The sequence below is a fragment of the Carcharodon carcharias genome, chromosome 25 (assembly GCF_017639515.1).
Source record: "Carcharodon carcharias isolate sCarCar2 chromosome 25, sCarCar2.pri, whole genome shotgun sequence".
Taxonomy (NCBI): Eukaryota; Metazoa; Chordata; class Chondrichthyes; order Lamniformes; family Lamnidae; genus Carcharodon; species Carcharodon carcharias.
Window position 1 is genome coordinate 14,208,463 of NC_054491.1, and position 16,224 is coordinate 14,224,686.

The window sequence follows — 16,224 nt, forward strand, 5'->3', positions numbered from 1 at the left end:
ACATGTGGGATAAATTAGGACTCTTGTTGATTTATATAATTGAATACAGAAACGATTTGAACAAGGGGATTGCAGCAGCTTCAGCAAGATAGATGCAAGAGAGGTAGTCATGGGATCTAGTAGAAAAATCTTTTTTTCCAATATAAAGACTGAAAATTCATTCGTCTGGTTGGGGGAAAGAGGTAATGTTTAGGAATTGAGGCAATCATGGAGAAGTCAGGCATCTGTGATTGAAAGTTGAATGACAGCAAGATTATCTTCTGCAGAAGTTTCCCATCATATTTGGTATCTATTGCCCCAGAGGTGAATTGAGTATAGGGAAGCTGTACTGCAACCACATACCTGTTCATCAGAAGCCAAGGAAGTGAAGAGGGGTATAATATCATTTTTTAAAAACTCCAGCTCAAGAACCTTTGCAAATTCACCCAGTTTTGATGCAGCAGCTCGGCGAACCATTGGTGTATCATCTGAGCACAAACTACGGAAATGTCTGCAGAGAAAATATCAATGTAAACCAAGATTGGTGGGTCATTTGTATAATATTAGAAATTTCCAAGTGCAATTTCTGGCCTAAATATTAGAAGAAATAGTACAAGAGTAGACAATAAGAATTTCCTGCATAAACCTTTTCAGTCAAATGTCGTGAGAAAAAAGTTCTCATTCCAAAGTTTGTAATATTTAAACACTCAGAATTCTATGCTTTAAAATTGGCCAAAATACGGTCACTCAGGGGCAAAGTAGAATAAGGCAAAAGAAAAGGTATTCTGCCGAAACAAATATTTACTATGTGACTGCAAAACCTTGTATGGTGCCCATGTAGCACATTCTTTTTATAGAAATGTAAGTTTATTTAATCTACACTAAGCAGTATTCCAACTAAAAGAATGAAGCTGCTGGATGTTAGACAACACCGTGTTGGATCAGGAGGAGGAGGGCAAAGTTTGGCACAATGCACAAACATACAATTCATGCATATGGTTTAAAGAAGAAAGCAGAGGGAGTAGGGCAGTAGGATAGGTTCTGGATTGCTTTAAAAAAGACATGACAGATATGCTCAGCCAAATGGCCTCTTTCCATACTGTAACTTTACACATTTCTAAATAAACAAGTTACTTTTTTTGGCAAGTGGAATTCTTTGTATCCCACCCTATCAGGAAGCAACTTTAAATTAAGAACTGTTTCAAACAGCTCCAATGTAATTTCTTTCCCCATAGATTACAAGTCGACAGCAACCGCACGGCTTCAAATGAGAGAGGCTAGAGAACCAATTTACAAGGAGACACATAGTATCTTTCATCTTTTTCTCTCCTCAAAACTACATATACATATTAAAAACCTAAGTGAAAATGTCATTAAGCGCTAGTCCTGCTATAGGTTCTCATTGTGATACTCAAGATTTACAGCTATTCCCTAAACAAGTTCTATCCATTGAAATAAATCATGTGTCCCACGATGGAAGTACACAGCTTCTTCCTCCTCCATACTGGAGTTTGAAACCTTTCCAACTCATCAATAGAATGAAGTTTGTCACTATAAAAGTGCGTTTCTGGCTGTCCTTTAATCTATAATCCACATGAAAAAGTACACATTAAAATACATACTTACTGGCGTAGTTCAGTTTTTACAGTGCTGGATACCCGAGGGTAACAGACACTGAAAAGACCACAAGCCGAAGTTCTAGATGTGAACCAGTCACCACAAGCCAAACGTTTGACCAGTGGCACAAAGTGGACTTCTAGGTCTGCAGGAGAATGTTCATGGGAAATTGCTCGCAGTGAATCAACGGCCTTATCTCGTACCACAGTTTCTTCTACAGTAGCAAGGCTTTCCAAGGGAGGCTGAATAGAAAGAAAGAATAAAAGTGAAATGCATAGCCATGATTTATTTCTAAGGAAGCATTGTAAAAGGAAGCTCTGTTTCAGGTGAATTCTTGAGAAACTTCACAGGAATTAAGAGTAAAACAAGGTACAGAGATACGGAAAGGCAAAAAAAAAATTACAGATCCTCAAAGGAATGAAAATTACTAAAAGTTGTGTTATTTGATGGAGCATAAAAGGATTTCCATTCATATAATAAAGATGCATGTGGGTACCCTCAATGAAGTATCGGAGTTCATATAATCTCAGAATTTTGTACAAATGTACATATTACCATGTTAGGAATTGCAAATTTTTACTTTTGTAATGGTCGGTGTTTAATATTCCTTTTTTACTCATTGCAGCAATGAAGCAGTGATACACTTGGCTATAGGGCGCCTGTAAATCTGAAGTCAGTTTTCTTCTGGTTCTGCCAATAATTTGCCAAAATGCCAACAATGAAATAATAATTTGCTTTTGTTTTAGTTTAGCACGGCAGATATTGGCATATGAAACTACAGAAACAACTTTTCGAAGTGAGCACAGAAAGGTACCACACGGCAAGGGACCAGATGCCTAAATATGTAAACTAAAATTTGTGCTCTAAAAGATCATTAAATAATTCTAAAATAATTCATTTGATGCTTCAAACAATAACTTTACTAATTAATATTTCTAAATTAAACATTGATATGAAAACGATTAATAGTCCGCTTTGATGGTTTAATAATTTCAAATAATTATTTTAATTTAGTGCTGCCCACCCTTCATCACGTAGAAAATCAGACCATTTGAGTCTGAATCATGTTCAACATTGACAAAAGACCTTTATGGGTTTCATTATATGTAGGCTAATTCAGTTATTTGTTCACCATTACAATGAATGTAGATTAAATAGATGCTTATTTTTGCAATAAAAGGGCACGATAGATTTTTGTGTCTATGCACAGAATATAAAATATTCTTGTCAGTGGTCTTTAAAAATATGTTTTGGATTCAATAGCTCAGGTCATAAATGCAGTTTGTACATGATCAATACAGAACAGAGCTTTCTATGCTTGAGTAATAGTTCAGGCAACACAGTTAGTTTTAGTGCCACTGAACTAAGAAAGGATCAGCTAGGGTTCTCAATCCATGCCACTATCCAGTGAGCCCATGCTAATGGTGCTTGTGGATTTTGAGAGGGGCCAATTACGATGACCCCACAGTGAAATAGACCTTTGACACTGCAGCTAGGCTACATGAAGAACATGCACCATAGAGCAACTGGATAATATGGAACTGTACAACATCAGGTGTTAAGAAAGTAAGGGAAGAAGAATGGACAAATTAACAGTTTTCACAGAACAATTAGGAACGCAGCTTTAACCAACTAAAAACTGCTACAGAAGCCCTGGGGTTTCGGTATTAACTCAAACAAAGCAAATTATGTAGATTTCAATACATTACCATCTTATTCAAAATAAAACCTTGTGTGAAGCCTCGTCACAAGTTGATCATATCCACTGAGTATTGTCATAAGGTGTTAACGACTCTACCTTCAATAGATTATCTAGTTGCATCATGCTGCTATTTGTGGAACCTCACTATGCGCAAATATGCTGCCATGTTTCCTACATTACAATATTGACCAACCTTCAAAACAAGTGCTTTATTTTGCTGTAAAGCACTTTGTGATATACGAAGGTCATGAAAGGCATCATATAAATTTAAGATCTTATTATTGCTCATGTCAAAATGACAAACTACATGCAGGAAACACAGCTCAGCTGTAAGTTACTAAGAATCCAATCAGCAGACCATGCGTCAAGATCCATTCACAAGCCTGGATCATATAACCTAGGTTGACACTTCAACATAATGCTGAATCGTCAATTACAGGTGCTGTCTTCCATACTAGAAGTTAAACTGAGGCCCCATTTGCTCCCTCAGGTAACCATAAGAAAATCTCATGGCACAATTAAAAACAGAGCAAGAGTTTCTCTGTGTCCTGGTTAACATTTATCACTAAAATTGGATTAGTCATTTATGTCATTGCTGTTTGTGGAATCTTGCTGCACAAAAATTAGCTGCTGCCATTGTCTAAAGTACAATAATGACAATTCGTCAAAAGTACTTAACTGATTCTGATCACTCATATGCTGAAGTGATGAAAGGCACAATATAAATGTAAGCTCTTTCTTACCAACAAACAGTGAACATATTCTGGACCCCCAACAAGAACAGTGAAACTTCCCAGTTGTTCTGCCAAGGCCAACAGCACTTCATCTTCATCATAAATGGTATCTACATCGAGATAAGAAACCAGTAGAAATCAGTTTAAAGATTGGCCTCATGTTATAATTGGATAGTTCCTTTGTTAGAAGGAAAATACAGCAGCAAACACTAGCAGCTTTGTACATACCAGTCAAGAATGGAAGGAGCTCACTCCTGGTCCTTTCAACTCCTAAAGCCAAAGCAATCGTTGACAGTTTCTTAATACTGTTCAGACGCAGCTGGGAAAAGGAAAAGTGTAATTTGTGAATGTCAGTTAGGTCTGGAGAACAGACTTTGAGAATGACCATACAAGTAATATTTCGTTTATCAAACAATATTACACCAATGTGCCAGAGGAATATCTTCATAAATAATGGCCCTTAGTGACAATTTACACCAGGTGACATAGTGATCAATACAAAGGACAAACAATAGAGAACCATGGAGATAGGTTCATTCCAAGGTAAGAGTTAGCTAACTGTTGACGCAAATAAACCAGATATCTCATGGTTTGTCATACAATACACTGATACAATTATTCCTTGCTGGGGTATGATTTCATGGACAATGATGACCCTCAGGTAGCTTGACTGGTGATTAGCTGCATGAATGCTAGTCATTCCAGCAGGCAAGGCATCACAGGGCTCCTATCACAATACCTCCACATACACACTTCCAGCTTTGGTTACTGATTAGCAATAGAGAGCGAGAATCCTGACTAAACTCCACCCTCTCTGTCCAAACAATTTCAACTTCTCTATCGATAGACCTAGCTCAAATCAGTTAAGTCAGACCTTCTTGGTGTGTAAGACTCAGCTACTCACTAGCCTTCGCACGTACAGGATATTAATGTTCAGACTTGGGATACTTCCAGTACCTCACTTTTCTCGACCATTGCAATATCTGGGACATTGTTTCACATCTTCCGAATTCTATTATTATTGAGCCAATCGTCAACTTGTGAGAACTGTCAGCTCTTTGCATCCATGCAGGAAAAAACAGAATAAACACCTCAATCACCATCTAACATAGTGAAAAATTAGTTGCTTGACTTTTCCACTCTGTAAAGGAGTAGAAATATGCGATTACATTCCTAAATACAGTAGATTTTGCCCATTATTATAAAGAGCAGAATTTGCCCAAAGTCAGTCACATAAATGATTGTTGTTATCATGCTATACTAGGACAATATTTCCTCAATCTAATTGGATAGCCAGTATACCAAATCACCAGCCATTGTAACATGTTAGATAGGAACCTTTGGCTACTGTCACATTCATCACAGAACCACACATAATCAATTAACATTTCAGAATATACCCTCAATGGAACATTATCATAGCTATCAAGCTATGAAATAAGCCCCTCCAACTCTCAGCACTTGCAGGCATTTCACACAAACTACCACTGGTGAGCTCTTAAAAGTCTGCTCTAATTGGCCCAATTCTATGTGATGCTGCCTTAAAGGAGATGCATAGTAGCATGCGCTATATTTGAATACATAAAAACGCTCAGCTCCTGAGGCTACATTGTTAGGGTGGAGCACAGTTAAATTTCAGAGCTCAAATCAGTGACCCCATGTTGTGACACCGTTTCCTACTTTAACAACAGACTATAAAAAGGCATTGATCTGCAGGCACCAGCACCAGGGGAACTGATCAATATTCTTCCAGTACAGTTAAAGTAATCCGAATGCTGTCAAATCGACTGGTATATGACTACAACAGTTGTTAGGAGCTACAGATAGTTTAAGTAACTTATATTTGTATTTGTGGATGTTAGGAATGAGAGATAGATTTAAGTTTAACTTATTATTTCTAGTTTGTTAAAAAGGGTGAAACCTAGGTTTCGGTTTAGAGTTTTCTGAGAGATGGGGCCTGGAAGTCTCTCGGCCCTGTTTGATTACATACATTTTTAATGAGGTTTTAGGGCTTTTGAAGTGAAAAGCTGGGTTACTATGGGGGGTTAGTAGCTCAGAAGTTAAACAAACATAAAAGGAAGTAAAAAAGCTGAGCTGTTGCCTAGCCACAGCAGTCCACAGAGACAGGCAGCAATAGAAACAAAAACAAAAAACAAAAATTGCTGGAAAAACTCAGCAGGTCTGACAGAATCTGTGGAGATGAAGACAGATTTAATGTTTCGAGTCCATATGACTCTTCGTCAGAACTAGAGAGAAATAGAAATGTGGTGAAATATAAGCTGTTTGAGGGGGGTGGAACAGGTGGAGCTGGATAGGGGGCCAGTGATAGGTGGAGGCAAAGGAGAGATTGCTAAAGATATCATAGACAAAAGGACAAAGGGGTGTTGGTGGTAGTGATATTAGCTAAAGGATGTGCTAATGGTGACATTAAGGGTAGAAAGCAGGATGAGCAAGTGACGGATGGCCCTAGTGAGGATGGGGTGGGGGGAAGGGGTCGAAATAGGCCAAAAGGTGGAGATAAAACAATGGGTGGAAACACATTTTAAAAATAATAATAGAAATAGGTGGGAAGAGAAAATATAAAAAATAATTATTATTATTAGAAAAAAGGGGATCAAAAAGGGGGTAAGGATGGAGGAGAGGGTTCATGATCTGAAGTTGTTGAACTCAATGTTAAGTCTGTAAAGTGCCTAATCGGAAGATGAGATGCTGTTCCTCCAGTTTGCATTGAGCTTCACTGGAACAATGCAGCAGGCCAAGGACAGACATGTGGGCATGAGAGTAGGATGGTGTGTTGAAATGGCAAGCAACAGGAAGGTGTGGGTCATGCTTGCAGACAGACAAAGCAGTCACCCAGTCTGCATTTGCTCTCTCCAATGTAGAGGAGACCGCATTGGGAGCAACAAATGCAGTAGACTAAATTGAGGGAAGTGCAAGTGAAGCAGCGGAGTGTTTGGGCCCTTGAACGGTGAGGAGGGGGGAAGTAAATGGGCAGGTGTTGCACCTTCTGTGATTGCATGGTAAGCTGCCGTGGGAGGAGTATGAGGTATTGGGGGTGATGGAGAAGTGGACCAAGGTGTCCCAGAGGGAACGGTCCCTACGGAATGCCGACAAGGGGAGGGGAGGGTTGGTGGTGGTGAAGGGAATATGTGTTTGGTTGTAGCATCATGTTGGAGCTGGTGGAAGATGATCCTTTGAATGCAGAGGATGGTGGAGTGATAAGTGAGGACAAGGGGGACCCTATCATGGTTCTGGGAGGGAGAGGAAGGTATGAGGGCGGATGCGCTGGAGATGGGCCGGACATGGTTGAGGGCCCTGTCAACCACCGTGGGTGGAAAACGTCTGTTAAGGAAGAAGGAAGACGTCAGGAGAATTGGTTTGGAAAGGTGGCATCATCAGAGCAGATGCAACGGAGGTGAAGGAACTGAGAGAATGGGATGAAGTCCTTACAGGAAGCGGAGTGTGAGGAGCACAACAGAAAAACAAAGTTTTTTAGTCAGTTGCTATGAGTATGTCACAGAGTGGAGACAGAAAGGTCTAAGTTCTCTCTCTCTCTTTAGCTGGAAATGCTGCCAGAGAAATCACTTTGTAAATGAACCAGCTCTCTGCTTAGTGTGGAAATAGCGGTACAGCTTCACCGGAGTGCTGGATGTGTAAAGATTATTGCTGGGGTGAAAGGTAAAGAGTGAGCTTGAATCATTTGCTGTCTTGGTAACTGTATTGAAAATCTTTCCAACCTGTTTCTTGTTTAATAAATGTTTTATCCTTTTCTTAAAGAGTTAACAGCAGACTCTTGTGAATCTGTTCAGTAAATAGATGCCACGGTTAAAAAATAAATAAAAATTATGATCTATCAAGTCAGATTCCATTCTGGGATCTGACTTGTCCAGTAATAACACATTCTGGGATCATAACATAGTCAGTATTAGATGTGTAAGTATTTGCCATGTTTAATGGCCATTTATATTGGAACCAGTTCCACTAGAAGCAGCTTTCCAATAGGATGTGACTGCCTGTATTTGTATTTCAGGGCAGGTTCAGCAGAAATATTGGAACAAGTATGCATGTACATTATTTGTGTATGTGTTTCCCCTTATGTCTGTGACCCCTAATGAAGTTACAAAGCTGATCAAACATGTCATGAGAGTCCAGCTTCTTAGTAACATTCCAAAAACAACAAAGCAACAGTTAGTACAAAAACAGAAAACGCTGGAACCACTCAGCAGGCCAGAAGGCCAGATAGTATCCGTGGAGAACAGAACGGTCGACATTTCAACAAAGCAGTCACAAGCTATGTTTCCCCTGAAGTACATATTCTATTCGCTGCTCAAGGGTCTGCCTCTTCGACACTGGGCAGGCCAAAAGTAAATTAAGTGGCTGTTTTGCTGGATTCCTCCATTCTGACTGCAAGTACAATCCCAAAGCTTCCCGTTACTTGCCACTTCAACTCCCCATCCCAATCTGACTATCTGCACTGTTCCAATGCAACTCAAAGCAAGGTGAGTGGCATTATCTTTCTACTAAGCATTTTGCAGTTTTCTAACTTTAATAATAATAATTTCAGAACTTAACCACAAATTCCATTCTCATTTCGACAGGTAATACTGGTGACACTGGATGGCAGTACTGGAGTTTTCAGGGGAATTGGAGGGTGGGATAGTAAGCAGAAGGGAATGGTTGGTGTTTGGAGTGAGCGCCTGCAACCCAACAGTGTGCTGTAAGATGGTTGGCACCCTTGATACCAAACTTGATCCTTCCTCCAGGCTCCTGAGTCACTATAGCCAGCCCTACTTTGCCAGTTTTTGGTGCTGCATTTCCATCATCCCAACTCTGCAGCTACTCACACATTTTCTTTCAAAATATTTTTAATTTTGATTTTTGTTATGGCTTCTTTTATTTCACATTACTATACAACTTCCACAATTCACCCATCTCTCTTCCACTTGAGACACATGTATGCTTTCCCTTACTTTTCATTTTTAGGTATTGTTCAGCTGTAATAGCCTAGAGTTTTGAATAAGGGCTCAGACCTAATATGTTAACTTGCCTTTCCTCTCTACAAATGCTGATGTAACTACAATGCATTTCTGCTCCTTTCAGATGTATGTTTTTTTTTAATGAACTACTTTTCCTTAGAATGGAATAGAGTTTGAAGGGATATAATTGAATCTTGCGTGGTTATGAAGGGAATCGATGAAACCAAGCAAGGTGAATGGTCTTAATAGAGTGCTGCTTTTTGAGATGGGGGAAATCACTGAAAATTCTCTGGCACTCCTGAGAACTAAGAAAACAAAACTATCAATACTGAATAATTTTTTTTTTTTAATTGTGAAAAAAACATACTGGTAAACAAAAAGAAAACTGATAATTTCACAGGCACACTGGGATTCCTTGCAGGCCTCTTAGGATCCGGATATCTATACATTTATGATGAAAGGCTTCAGAATCATTGAGCCCAAGTCAAACTAAATAACAAAGGAGAGCCAGAAAGAAGTCGAGCAGCACATTTTTCATCCAAAGTTTAAGAGAATTCAAGTACATTGGCCAAGCAGCCCAATAAAGCAGTAGATAGATGGGTTCAAAAGATAAAAATACATTTCTAGAGTTAGGGACTGATCAGCAGACTGGTAGGTGAGGTTAAAAACAAAAAACTGCGGATGCTGGAAATCCAAAACAAAAACAGAAATACCTGGAAAAACTCAGCAGGTCTGGCAGCATCAGCCGAGAAGAACAAAGTTGACGTTTTGAGTCCTCACGACCCTTTAACAGAACTAAGTAAAAATAGGAGAGGGGTGAAATATAAGCTGGTTTAAGGTGATTGGGGGGGGGTGAGAAGTGGGGGGGTCGTGGTTGTAGGGACAAGCAAGCAGTGATAGGAGCAGATAACCAAAAGATGTCACAGACAAAAGAACAAACAGGTGTCACCACCTTCAACACCTCTTTGTTCTTTTGTCTGTGACATCTTTTGGTTATCTGCTCCTATCACTGCTTGCTTGTCCCTACAACCAAACCCCCGCACCCCCCCTCTCCTCCCACCTTAAACCAGCTTATATTTCACCCCTCTCCTATTTTTACTTAGTTCTGTTGAAGGGTCGTGAGGACTCAAAAAGTTAACTGTGTTCCTCTCTGCCGATGCTGCCAGACCTGCTGAGTTTTTCCAGGTATTTGTTTTTGTTTTGGTAGGTGAGGTTGCTCTATTTTAAAAAAAAATGATGGTTTCGCTGGACCTAGTAGTCTTTTCCTGTTCTGGAAAAGTTTTATTTTACAATTTACAGTTACACAATACAGAAGTATCAGTCACAAAACAAATGAGACCTCAAGAATGCTGCCAAGCAAGTTCGAACATGGGTGTAATGGTTTCAGAAGCTCCATCTCGGTATACTAAAACCCCTGTCTTTTCAATAAAAGTGACAGGTACAGGAGAAGAACAGTGTTTAAAACACTCTGTTAGCTACAAACTCCTGTGAAAGGATCATTGTTAGCAGCACCCAATAGCTCAGTGAGTTTATCCAGTGAGAACCTCAACCATACAGACCAAGAAAGTTCTCTCTTTGCAATCTCATCCCTTCCATCTTAAGTGGGTGAACTGATCAACTCAGGAAGCAGTAGGTTATTTCCAGAAGCTAGAACAGCCCAAGGCCAAGGGGTGGGGTTCAGGGAAGGAAGAAAGCAGTTATGCTCCCCACTCCTGATAACAATCCAAGAACTGCTGCAGGAAGTATAAAGACATTCTGGTTCAATTGTGAGAACCCCATAGTCAAATGGCCTTCTGTCACTCAACATAAATATTCACACTTTGTGAATTACCACTTGGACGAGGTACTATGCAGAATCAAACTCCAGAAGTGAGTTAATATCAAGAAAGAAAAGTAAAAATATTGATATGAATTTAACTGTAGCGAAAACAAGATCCAGTTCTCATTTACACAACTAGAAAAGCAACTAGAATGGTTGAGTGGGCGAAGGGATTGGATGATGAAACGCTATGTACATGGGGCATGTTTATACTGGAAGAAAAGTGACTTAGGTGAGATGATTGTCATTTATAGGATTCTGGAAGGGACCAGATAACATAGATCTTGACAAGCTACCTCACTTTGTCCAGAACAGTAGAACCAAAGGATAAAGCCTGAGCCAAAAGTGGAGTAAATTCAAAACTAAACCCAGAAACAATATCACAGTGAGCGAGTGGTCAGTCTATGGGACAGGCTTCCTAGGGAGCCAGAAGAAGCAGTTCACATGGGTTTCTTCAATCAAAATTAATTCAGTTTTTTCTGGAAATGACAGTTTGGAATACTGTCTGAGTAACATGACATAACATGTGCTAAGTGTAGGATAATGGTGAGGAACAAGTGACTGCACCTATGATTCGCAAAACTCTCCATCACAGGGGTCTTCTTCGTGTCATGTCTGGCTTTGTAATGGACTATTGATGGAGATTGATTGCTATGATTAATCAATACCTCTATCCTGGCTGTACTATGTGACGGTGATCAAGGCAGACCTAGGCTTTCTTCCATCTAGAAATTATCTTACATGCAGCAAACACAGGAGGGTGACAGGTGATTTAATTGAGGTGTACAAGATTATGAGGGGCCCAGATAGAGTAGACAGGAAAGACCTATTTCTCTAGCAGAGTGGTCAATTATCAGGGGGCACATAATTAAGGTGATTGATGAAAGGATTAGAGGGGACATGAGGAAAAACTTCTTCAACCAGAGGGTGGTTGGGGGTTTGGAATGCGCTGCCTGGTTTGGTGGTGGAGGCAGAAACACTCAACTCATTTAAAAGGCACCTGGATTTGCAACTGAAGTGCTGTAACCTGCAAGGCTAGAGACCAGGTGCTGGAAGGTGGGATTAGTGTGGGAGGCTAGTTTTTATTTCTTTTTCGACTGGCTTAGAGGCTGAATGGTCTCTTTCTGTGCCGTAACTTTTCTATGGTTTTAAAAAGTAAAATTATCCAAAAATTTTTAGTAAGGAACAAAAATAACAGAGCATATACAAACAATTGAATTATCGATATGAATTAAGTCGATCACAGTTAATAAACTATGCATTCTTTTTATTAGAGCTGGGAACAAATTTTAAAATATGCATAACTATGGAGTTACCAAGGTATGGCTAAAGGACAAATTTGGAATATGGATATGAACAGAAATAAGTAGCAATTTAAAAAATAGTGGGAAAATCATGTTTAACTAACTTGGAGGTTTTTGAGGAGATAAGGGCAACACTGCTGACGTGGTGAATATGGATTTTCAAAAGGCATTGATACAGTGCCATACAACAGGCTTGTGACCAAAATTCTAGTTCATGGAATAAAAGGGAGAGTAGGTACTTGGCTGAGTGACAGGAAACAAAGAGTAGTGGTTAATGTTTTTCAGAATGGAGGAAGCTTTGTAGTGGAGTTCTCCAGGGGTCAGTTTTGGGACTCTTGCTCTTCCGGATATATATTAAAGACCTAGACTGTGGTGTTCAGGGCATGATTTCAAAATTTGCAGAAGATTGGAAATGTTGTCAACTGTGATGAGAATAGTCTTGAACTTCAAAAGGACATAGGCATGTTGATGGATTGGGCAGACAAGTGACAGATTAAGTACAATGCAGAGAAGTGTAAAGTGATTCATTTTGGCAGAAGAACTATTGAAAGAAATTCTGAGGGACAGAATTAATCTACACTTGGAGAGACAGGGATTAATCAAGGACAGTCAGCATGGTTTTGTTAAGGGGAGGTCATGTCTGACCAATTTGATTGAATTTTTCGAAGAGGTGGCCAGGTGTGTAGATGAGGGCAATGCATTTGACGTCGTCTACTTGGACTTCAGCAAGGCTTTTGATAAGGTCCCGCATGGGAGGCTAATAACGAAAGTAAGAGCCCATGGGATCCAAGGCAATTTGACAAATTGGATCCAGAATTGGCTGAGTGACAGGGAGCAGAGGGTGATGGTCAAGGGGTGTTTTTGTGACTGGATGCCTGTGTCCAGTGGGGTTCCACAGGGATCGGTGTTGAGTCCCTTGCTGTTTGTGGTATATATAAACGAGTTAGACTTGAACGTAGGAAGGTTGATCGGTAAGTTCACGGATGACATGAAAATTGGTGGGGTGGTAAAGAGTGAGGAGAATAGCTTTAGGTTACAGGAGGATATAGATGGGCTGATCAGTGGCAAATGGAATTTAATCCGGATAAGTGTGAGGTGATGCACTTGGGCAAGATAGACAAGGCACAGGAATACACGATGAATGGTAGTACCCTGGGAAGTACCAAGGATCAGAGGACCTTGCTGTGTATATCCACTGGTTCCTTAAGTTAGTGGGACAGGTAGATAAGGTGGTTAAGAAGGCATATGGGATACCTGCCTTTATTAGCCGAGGCATAGAATATAAGAGCAGGGAGGTTATGCTGGAACTGTGGTTAGGCCACAGCTAGAGTATTGCGTGCAATTCTGAATCCACATTATAGAAAGGATGTGATTGTACTAGAGAGAGTGCAGAGGGGATTTACCAGGACGTTGCCTGGGCTGGAGAGTTTTAGTCATGAGGAGAGATTGGATAGACTGGGGTTATTTTCCCTGAAGCAGAGGAGATTGAGGGAGGACATGATTGAGGTGTATAAAATGATGAGGGGCATAGATAGGGTAGACAAGGAGGAACTTTTCCCCTTGGTGGAGGGATCAATAACCAGGAGGCATAGATTTAAGGTGAGGGCAGGAGGTTTAGAGGGGATGTGAGGAAGAATTTTTTCCAACTAAATCTGGAACTCACTGCTTGATAGAGGCAGAAACCCTCATAACATTTAAGTAGTATTTGGATGTGCACTTGCGATGCCATGGCATACAAGGCTATGGGCCTAGTGCTGGAAAATGGGATTAGAATAGTCAAGCACTTGTTTGACCGACGCAGACTCAATGGGCCGAAGGGCCCTTTTCCGTGCTGCAGACCTCTATTACTCTCAGAATATCGAAAGACGATTTAAAATGAAGGGAGACACTCTAAAGGAAGTGGAAGAACAAAGGGACTTCGGTGTATAGGTACATAAGTCATGGAAGATGGCAGGGCATGCTGAGAGAGCAGTTAATAAAGCATATAGTATCTTAGGCTTTATTAATAGGGGCATTGAGTACAAGAGTAAGGATGTCATGTTGAACTTGTACAAGACACTAGTTAGGTTGGGTTTGGAGTACTGCATCCGGTTCTGGGCGCCAGACTTGAGAAAGGATCTGAAAGCATTGGAGAGAGTACAGAAGAGTGTCACAAGAATGATTCCAGGGATAAAGAACTGTAGCTATGAGGATGGATTGGAGAGGTTGGGACTGTTTTCCTTGGACAAAAGAAGGCAGAGAGGAGACTTGATAGAGGTATTCAAGATCCTGAAGGGTATGGACAGGGAAATGAGTGAGAAACTGTTCCCACTCAAGAGAACATCAAGAACTAGAGGGCACAGATCCAAAATAATTGGCAAAAGGAGTAAAAATTATGTGAGGAAGACTTTTTTCACCCAGAGGTTGGTTGGAGTCTGGAACGAACTTCTCAAGAGGGTGGTGGGGGTTTGATTGAGGTATACCAAAAGGGAATTGGATTGCTATCTGAAAAGAAAGGATGTGCAAGGTTACGCGGATAAGGCAGGGGGGTGGGACTAAGTAGACTGTTCTTTCAGGTAGCCAGTGCAGACTCGATGGACCAAATGGCCTCCTTCTGCACTGTAAAGGTTCTGTGATTGAAGAATATGGCCAAGGTGAAACTATGCATATTATGATACCACACATGCATACCTTATATTCTTTAGCTGTAGCCTTTTTAAAGCAGAATTATATTTACAGTGAAGAGTTATGGTTTTTCTCTCATTAGAATGCTGATTTATAGATGTTTTCCAGCGGAGGTGGATACAATAAAATTGTGCCAAACTCCTAACACAACTACAACGTGTTCTCAATTTCAATGTTGTTTCAGAGGAACAAATACATACATTTCTATCAACTGGGGTGATTTTAATTCCATGTTGCCGATTGCGGCAGTGAAGCACAAGTTTACTTTGATCTTTGACGCTAGACATTTACATCTGAAGGTCAAAAGGAAAAAGCCAGAGGTATAACCAGCACCAGCGTAATTAGTTGAATATATTTTTCTACACCATGAACTGTGATTTTTACAAGCTATGCTAGATAAACAGTGTACAGGCATTAATGATAGTGTGCCAGCCATTTGGTGACTTCAGTACCTACAAGTATTTTGATTCAGGTCTGTGCGCTCTCAAAACTAGCTTGCACCCACATTCAGTCAGTCAGGAAGTTGAGTGGAAGAGGGAAAGAAAGGGAACCATACAGCCGTTTCTTTAGATAAGTTTTAAATTGGCGAGCAGCATGGACCTAGCTCTTAAAAAGGTGTCAACCATGCTTCAGTGGTACGGCGTAGTTTTGCAAATGTGATGGTAAACCAAGGCTCTGTCTGCCCTCTCAAGTGGATGTAAAAGATCTCATTGCATATTTTCAAAGGAGAGTTCCCCAAGTGCCCTGGTCAATACTTATTCCACAATAACACCCCAAAACAGATTATCTGTCCTGTTGGTGAGGCCTTGGCTGTGTGAAAATTGGCTGCATTGCCTACATTACAACAATGACCACACTTAAAGACCTTGATCCAAAAAAAAGTGACAGATCCAAAAAACTTACATTGTAATAGATACAAAATGCCTCTTAAACAAGACACTTGTAAATTAGGAACTATGGACAGTCTTCAATGTACTATGGGGCACAGGTAAACATGAGGTGGTATAGTTGAGAAAAAAATATCTGTTTGTAAAATGAAGACTTTCTGGCCCACCATCCAAAATGACATGAAACCACTCCATTTCTAGGATTGAATACTCAAGGCTGCATCCCAGGAATACAGGGATTTTCCTGCCAGTATGGATACTAGATAAAGAACTCCCCATTCCACAAATGCCAGAAAATAGTGGCGGTGGGGGAAATGAAAATCAGGCTGAAATTCACAAAGGTTTACTGGCAACACATGGTCAAACCTCCTGAAACATCAACTAGAATTGGCAAAAATACTCTACCAGTGCATCAGGTACCAAGAAACTGGTTAACAGCCCTCCACAGCAATTCGAACATTAGGAACTACAGCACACAAAGAGGGAGCCCCAGAGGGGGCTCTGCAGGCTATTATTCCACATCCCATTCCCTAATTTGGCTG

At 40.3% G+C, this 16,224-nt stretch overlaps 1 protein-coding gene across 1 annotated transcript in view; it reads right to left on the minus strand.

The window, feature by feature from the left end:
* The window catches only part of ppp2r1ba (protein phosphatase 2, regulatory subunit A, beta a), a 55,980-nt gene that overhangs the window by 29,194 nt on the left and 10,562 nt on the right, over nt 1-16,224 (minus strand). The window contains exons 2-5 of the mRNA XM_041174301.1: nt 4,261-4,351; nt 4,042-4,142; nt 1,606-1,838; nt 343-490 (exon numbers count right to left, since the gene is read on the minus strand). Of these exons, the coding sequence (XP_041030235.1) occupies nt 343-490; nt 1,606-1,838; nt 4,042-4,142; nt 4,261-4,351 (573 nt within the window). The remainder of the gene's footprint in view (nt 1-342; nt 491-1,605; nt 1,839-4,041; nt 4,143-4,260; nt 4,352-16,224) is intronic.